A 7,783-nucleotide genomic window follows, 5' to 3' on the forward strand; every position below is an offset into this window, starting at 1 on the left:
CTCGGAAACTTTTTAGATATTTTAACGATAACCATGGATAATGGTATGTTGGTGTTAGAATATATTTCTCAAAATTTGTTTCAACCGTTCCTTCTTCTAACCTAACAAAACTACAGTTATTCTATTCTTTTGTTCAAATAGTGATGTACATGATATTTGTTTCATATCACTGTTTCTTCTGTGCTTGGCTACTTTTATTCATCTGTACGCGCCGTGTATCGTTGTCGAAATTTCGATTGCTTAATGTAAAGACACTGTAAACCATACCACTGCCCCAGGATGTTCTAGGCCTCCAATTTCGCAATTTATTGTTCGAGTTTCACCGTTTAAAACGAAAAGTGCATCATTCGAAGGACTGACCATGTATTTACCAAATATGCCACTTTGTACAATTGGTCTATTCGGGTTTCCCCATTTTGTCAAATTGGGCGATGTTGCTTTACCTACACCTGTTATCATTTCCACTTTACCTACGATAAAGAATGAACATTTTATCATTTGGCGAAGAATTAAAATATGCTGTTCTAAGATATTTGTCGTACCAGTGGATAGATCAAGGAAGAGTATGTTTTCTTTGTCAATGGATGATGCGTAAATATCGTAACCATGCGTTGTTTGTGATGGGTACAGCGCAATATCGCTGATATTCAGTGTTGTTTTTACGTCAAATGCGAATTTCAAACCATTGGCTGAAAAAAATTATTGTTACGAACAATATCATTGATAATCTTGTTAAAGGAAAAATAAATTTTAATTACGTGATATTTCTTGTACGACTAGAGTAACGCCCGTGTCTTGTTTGTCTAAAGTAACGAGGTGTCGAGAGTCAGGCGAAATAGTGGGTTTTCCTAAAAGATTTGGTTTGTAAGCAAGAACAGTGTCGGTTAAATAATCTAGCAATAATTGACCCGTTGGTCGGTTGGTAACTGGTGCTTGGCACTCGATTACTACAAATCCATCTGAAAAGCAATAGGGAATACTTGCAGATATATAACAAAGATTTACCGAGTTGACACGTTACGGAAATAGATAACTTACATAGGACTGAAAACTGGACATTTACTGGAACACAATTATAAGAGCTTAAATCAGCGCTACGTGTATATTTCATGTTTTTTAAATCAAGTTTATACATGTTACGTTGATTCGCATGACTCACGTAGCCATATTTGAACGTGTTGTCAATATCCTAAATAAATAAACAAATATATAGCGATATCTCATTTATGTAGATCTAGAATAAACGATAATCTTTAATAGATAATAGACTTACTTGGGGTTCAGGAATATAAATATTTTGAATTATGTCGAATTGTGCATCGATGGGTTCCGGTCGAATAGCCCGATGTTTCTTCTTCTGAGCAGCATCCTCGATTACTTGTACCGTTTTTACATCCATGTCTTTCTCGTTTCGCCAATTCAATATCCATACTTGATCAAGAGAGGGAACGTACCAGAGTTGAACAGGATTTTTATCTGTCGATACCACCTAAAGGCACGATTTATCTTTACCAATCGTAATAGGTGCATTTAATGGATTAACGTGATATTAATAAATTAACGTTTACTCACGTCGACTATAACCATTTGTATTTCGCTGATAACAAGTACCCGATCTTTATCCGGTTGACTGACATATACATACCGATTTGCGACATTGATCGCTCGTCCCCATGAACAAGGGACACCTTTAACGCCACACACGTATTCCTAAGTTACGAAATTTAAGGAAACATGTAAAAACATAAAATTGGATTCATTGTTCCAGGTTACCGGATGTACCGATTACATATTTCACGAAATTATTTATAACGTTAATGTAAGATTAGAACGATATTCGACAAGAAATGCAGCTTACATTCGGAAACCTTGAACAATACCATAACCTGGACTGTGAAAACTTTATGCGATAGACAATTATTTAGTAATACATTTCGTTTTACCTGAGTGCCAGGTATAACATCCGTAGAGCGAATTTCATGCCGTAGTCGGCAAGCAGACGGCTCGTATACTAAAATGCCCCATTCGTGAAAAGAGAAAAATCTTCGCTCCTCGTTCTCGGTTCCTAGATAAAAGCACGATTGTCATTAATTTATCTACCTAATAAATGACCTATATTTATTTATATCTGCGAAATATTCCAATGTAAAGGAACTCTACCTTTTTTGCTTCCATTAATTAACGCTTTAATCCACGCGGTATATCGATTTCGCATTAATATTAATTACTTTTACTAGAGGAAGTTCAATTTTATTTTCTTATTTTACTCGGTTAGCGAACGACTTCATCCAACACGTGGAAAGGAAGTAGACCTCTATGTCTATACATATAATGTACATATACGTGATAACTAACTTACTCGGAGTGGGTTGTTCTTGAACCACCAAACTACTGATGTCTCTGGTAACACCACCGACGCTACTAGCTTGGCACATATAGGCCCCAGTGTCGGCGTAATCAACGCTCTTGATAATGAGTTTAGTACCGTTCCCAATCAGATCGTATTTCTCCGGTTGATCATGATTCAACGCCTCGTCGTTTTTCAACCATTGCACTCGTGGAAGAGGTTCACCAGCAACGTGACACCTTATGCTCGCTTCCTCTTTTAAACGTTTCGCTTGGAACCGCGGTGTCACTTTTACCTCGGGGATAGCTGAGAACAGGGAATTTTGTAACGATCGTTTTACGCATCGTTAACGAACCTTGTTACACTCGCGAAACTTACTGTGGATGGTTAACACGTGAGTTTGTACCACGTCCTGATTTCTTACTGCGTGACACGTGTAATTACCAGCGTGTATCAGCTGCACTTTCGTTAGATAGAGGCTGCCGTCGTTGAACACTCGAATCTGGTAAATAGAAGAAACTGTTGCTTACCACCCAAGTACGAAATTTGGTTTATCTATAATGTTTACTGGATTACGGAAAATGGTGTTTGAACCACCCGCTAAAGATTACCGCTTGTTAAACGTACCCGAGGCTCGTTTAGCGTTTCTAAATCGGCCTCGTTGCGTCGCCACACTAATGGCGGAGGTGGTGTGCCTGTGACATCGCACTTGATGTCCACGTTGTCGCCTACCCTTGCAGAGATGTGATTCACCTCGAGGGACTTGTCCAGAGACACCACTGAAACACCTGTGCAAACGATTACATTAATTTAATAAACACTCGCAAGTGTGCTTCGATTTCTCTTCTATTTTATACAAATCTATGATAGGCAAAACCTAAGGGATGTAGAGTCTAGAAGAATACATTCTATCGGGTTTTCTCATGCTTGATTTTATCGTGACAACAACGAGAGGGATCGAGTGTTGTAAAATCAAGAGAAAAGCAAGTACTCACTGTACAGCTTACTGAACGCCATGTAAAATTCATTCACGTTCAGTTTTCCATCACCGTCCGTATCGTCGTAGCTGATCATGTGCCCGAGATTGCAACCCCTGCACAACTCTTCTAGATCCTCGTTCTCCGCGAACTGTAAATGGCCATTTGACATACAAAATACAAACACATTAGATAAATCGCATCAACGATATTCGTGACGAATAAATCACGTTAAAAACGACCCTTGTCGATTGTTTTGAGCTTCCGGGTACTAACGTATTCCGTAATGCAAGAAATATTCCTCGGTTCTATGTGCACAAATCGAAGATGAAGTATTTTCTTTCTCTCTTAAACAGTTAATAAGATTGACAAGAGTCGCTTTCGATAGGAAGTCTTTGATCGATTACCGAAGGTGTAAAGCAAAGGAAAATTACCTGCTCCAACTCTTCGCGCTCCAAGTTGCCATTATTGTTCCGATCGTAATGAGAGAACATTATACTGACGAGATATTCCTTGCTGTGGTTGTCCTGAGACATTAATCTCGCGTGGTTGTAGAGTAGCAAATTATCCTGCAATGGAACGATATAATGGAAGAATAAAAACGAATCTTCGATAGCACTCGATGGTCGACAACCTACACACCGTAGACAAGTATTCGCCATTTCATCCTACCTTCATTATTTCGTATTCCTGATTCGAGCATTCTTTCGAGTCTGAATCGTTCTTGTCTGATACCAGGTTATCCTTCAAACCACCCTTCTTTCGGCTCCTGGACTTGGGATAGGAGACGATCTTGCTCGTTCTTGGCGATGTTCTGTTCACGTGCAAGGTCCTTCGAACGTGAGCGTTCTCGATGTCTGGGATGTATCGCAGAAAGGTTCGAATTTAATCACATTAGCAGCAGCTGCTGTCTAATTTAAACGCTTCTTAATTCCCGGTGCAATGACTACGATAATAATAATTTAAACAAGTTCGATATTTGGCTAATCTTCGTAATACCGGGCTCGAGATCTGACAATAAAAATCCTTCTTATACCGATCGTTATTAAACGTACTAAACAGGAGCTGGTAATTATGAAAAACTCGACTGAAAACCTGACCAGTGATCAGTCCAACCCTCCAAGTACTCTCAAACATCTGTGTCTACTTCCTTTCACGTCTCGACGTTCAAAAGAAAATTTTTACCATGGTGCAGACATCGCATGAGCCTGCTCCTGGTGAGTGGTGATCCGGAGTGGCAGGCAGCCCTGTGCAGCTCGCAGTGGTTGGCATAGATCTTGCCGTTGCTCGCGCAAACCGGTCGGTGTCTTCGTGGACACTTTCGCATGCAAATGCACGTGGCAACGGTGTTGTTTGGCGAAAGTTCGCATTCTTTGCCCATCCCGCAATATTTCGTGGCGCAGGGGTCGATCGTGTGCAGGTCTACGAGGAAAACAGGGGAAACGTGAGGATTTCGGCATTGATTGGAGCGTCATCGAAACCCATACTCGAGAGATGGATCCCCTAACATACGTTTGCGATTTGTTTTCCCGATCGGTGTGCGCTGGTACGCGACATCGAGTGGTCCCAAATCGAGTTGGAGGCTTTCGAGGTCCTCGAGCCTCTCTGGCTGAAATTATTTAAGCCCTTCGGCCACGGGGTGCACACCCCAAAGTTCTTTCTACCGTCGCGTCACGGAATTCGCGATCTCCTTGTCCTCTGGTCGGAGTTCGTTTATTCATCAAAGAGACCCTCGAATATTTTATTAAGAGGGACTTCGTCCAGATTTCGAGAAGCCCCTGTTACGTCTTTGACAGAGGACCGACGCATATTAAAGAACGAATCGCGGCTCGGGATTGTACTTCCGTTTTCACCGCTTCGAATGTTTCGCGTTGCATTCATTTATTAAGGACGAAAGGTTGGATTTCGCGTTTAAAGCGGTGGGCAGATAAATTCTTCCTCTAATTTCTCGCGTCCAGCGTCACGGGGTAAATATTTCATGCGCGCGTTTGTCGTAATTAATACGGGGACCGGGCCGTGATTGACGTTAATTAGTACTGAGATTTGTAAAATTCACGACGAAGCTTGGAGCAATCATATCGGCAGTAATAATAACGCGCCGGCAGTCTTTGTGTTTATATAAATTCAATCGTTTTCTGATATTTAATATCGCGACAGAGTCGATAATTACGCCAGTCGTCGCTGTCGCGTCGGCCGTGTTCAGTTTCAATGGATATGTTCAAAGTAATCACGGGAAAAAATCGACGTATGCGCGCATTCGCATTTCCGTGTGTTATTTATTTATTGCTACGATAACTACGAAGGGAAGTTGCGGGCGAGTCGAGCATGTAATCGAATTACTTCTTAACCAGACAAACTTGATTCGTCATGTGCGCGATATTCTACGTAGTCGCGTTAATACTAATCCTCGCGTTGATCCTGTACGCTATTCTCGCGGCGTATAATTTGGCCTGAGGAGTAAGAAAAGGAGAAAAATTCTAAAGGAAACGCGAACGAAGGATCGGGGAAGGAAATAACCATGGAGATCTCCGTAGGCGTTCAAATCGCCGGTGCCCTAATCATCACCGTCGTGGTGTCCTTTATCCTCGGGATACAGTACTTGTGAACTCTATTTCGCGATGGCCGCCGTTTGGTCACAAGTATAAGCGGACGAGTCTCGTTTCCGGCGCTGTTTCCTCTTCGTCTTTTCAATCTCGGATGTCCATCGTTCGAGAGGGGGATCGGGAAAATCCGTAACGACCATTGTACGTCGCAAATTATACATTCACCGGGATAATCGCTTAATTAAGGAACGTTCAAACCGGATTCGCGGAGGAAGAAGTCGCGCTGTCGAAAGAATAACGCGAAATTCGCTTTAGAAAATTCGTAGCCACGAATAAAGGGTTCACGGTACAGATCACGGAAATGGCTAGCTCGCTTTTCCTTTTCCTTTTTTATTCTTGTCAGGCTGTATCAAATGCACGCCGCGTGTAAACGCGTTCATTAATTTCTTCCGGCATGCCGACCAGTTTGTTGGTCTTTCAATTTTCGTTGCTCTCGCGTCGAAGAAGAAAGGACGAGCTGTACGTTAATTTCGCGAAGGCTCGACTCTGTAGACGTATCTTCGTCGCTTTTCTACCCTATCCGTGCAAAAACATTTTAACCGATCCTTCCCCGCCCCCTCCCCCCTTCCCACTTCTCTTCGTTTTATTTTCCCCCTTTTCCCTTTTGTTTCTTCTCTTTGTTTTTCCTTCAATAAACAACGTTAACGAAGAAATAATAACGGGACGGTGAAGCGAAACGAAACGAAACGAAACGAAACGAAACGAAACGAGGTTGCTCGTGAAAATTTCGCGCGATTCGATTAAACGTCACTTACTTTCAGGAAGGTATGACTCCTCGGGAAGCGGGGATCGATCGATCGACGGCGGTATCGTCATCGAAAGGCTGTCACCGTTGGACGATGACGCATCGTAGCTTTCGGCCACGGTAAAGTCCCGGTGTCGCCTGGAGTGCTGAAAGGAATGAAAAATGCATACGTAAGAACCGCAGAGGAAACTGGGTTAAAGGCGCGAGAGGGTCAAGAAAGAGACTCGTGAGCCGTTGGCAGGGTGAATCGATGTGAGGCACGATCGACCATTCAGATTAGGCACGATCGGGCTTGGAAAAAGTGCATCGTTAACGAAAATTAGAACAGACCACTCTGGCTATCATCGTGGATGCAGCAGGGACACGTCGTGTCACGGTATACCGGCCATTTTCTAAGAAGACGCGGGAATTTCGTTCACGTTTGACCAGGCCGACTGATATACGTATACACACCGGCGGGCCTCTACTTTCCATTTTTATTAAAACGTCGAACTCGGCGAGAAGAGAAGGAACGAAGCGTTATTAGCAAACTTTGTTACCAAGTAATTTCTTCTGTGCCCGGCCCGTTGTTGATACGAAACATCATCCACTATGAAAATTATTCTTCTTAAAAAAGCCGCCGGGAAGATGCTTCGAGGAGGAGGAGATTGCTTCGTATCTTCGCTATCAAACGGTTTCCCTTTCTTTTCTAATTTCACCTTTTATCTAAACGGTTTCGAATAAAAAGGGAGCAGCGGAAGAGAGAATGACAAACATATTGCTTCGGGACACGTCGGGATCCTCTCTCCTTCGCTCCCTCTCGTCCATATTACTTCCATCGACGATTGTTTCGACTAAAAGTAAAGAGTCCCTCAGCCTTTGACGTTCATCCGACGTTAAATTCCACCCCGGTATGAAAGATGATAAAGTATCAATATCATGGGACAAACACGTTTGGAAGAGGGATCGAGCATCGTGCTTCCTATCTGTTCGATTTTTCATGCCGTGGAATGCGATAGGATGTAGCATGGTCGTCGCATCGTCCGGGGAAAGAAGGAAAAGAAAACACGAATTGGTTCGGGGAGATCTCAAAGCGATCGGTCGGGCGCACACCGGGATACTCGGAAGTTCA

The 7,783-nt window shown here is 42.7% G+C and overlaps 1 protein-coding gene across 1 annotated transcript in view; it reads right to left on the reverse strand.

Moving 5' to 3' along the window:
- Positions 1 to 22: 22 nt before the first annotated feature.
- Fstl5 (follistatin-like 5) overlaps positions 23 to 7,783 on the reverse strand; it is a 50,567-nt gene continuing 42,806 nt past the window's right edge. Inside the window, exons 3-17 of the mRNA XM_017897958.1 lie at positions 6,683 to 6,818; positions 4,510 to 4,746; positions 3,997 to 4,181; positions 3,759 to 3,893; positions 3,343 to 3,475; positions 2,975 to 3,135; positions 2,726 to 2,849; positions 2,360 to 2,653; positions 1,944 to 2,065; positions 1,573 to 1,710; positions 1,274 to 1,489; positions 1,039 to 1,189; positions 759 to 959; positions 543 to 689; positions 23 to 470 (exon numbers count right to left, since the gene is read on the reverse strand). Coding sequence (XP_017753447.1) covers positions 241 to 470; positions 543 to 689; positions 759 to 959; positions 1,039 to 1,189; positions 1,274 to 1,489; positions 1,573 to 1,710; positions 1,944 to 2,065; positions 2,360 to 2,653; positions 2,726 to 2,849; positions 2,975 to 3,135; positions 3,343 to 3,475; positions 3,759 to 3,893; positions 3,997 to 4,181; positions 4,510 to 4,746; positions 6,683 to 6,818 — 2,610 coding nt within the window. The 3' untranslated portion in view covers positions 23 to 240. The remainder of the gene's footprint in view (positions 471 to 542; positions 690 to 758; positions 960 to 1,038; positions 1,190 to 1,273; positions 1,490 to 1,572; positions 1,711 to 1,943; positions 2,066 to 2,359; positions 2,654 to 2,725; positions 2,850 to 2,974; positions 3,136 to 3,342; positions 3,476 to 3,758; positions 3,894 to 3,996; positions 4,182 to 4,509; positions 4,747 to 6,682; positions 6,819 to 7,783) is intronic.

This window comes from Eufriesea mexicana, unplaced genomic scaffold, assembly GCF_001483705.2.
Source record: "Eufriesea mexicana isolate 0111107269 unplaced genomic scaffold, ASM148370v2 scaffold596, whole genome shotgun sequence".
Lineage (NCBI taxonomy): Eukaryota > Metazoa > Arthropoda > Insecta > Hymenoptera > Apidae > Eufriesea > Eufriesea mexicana.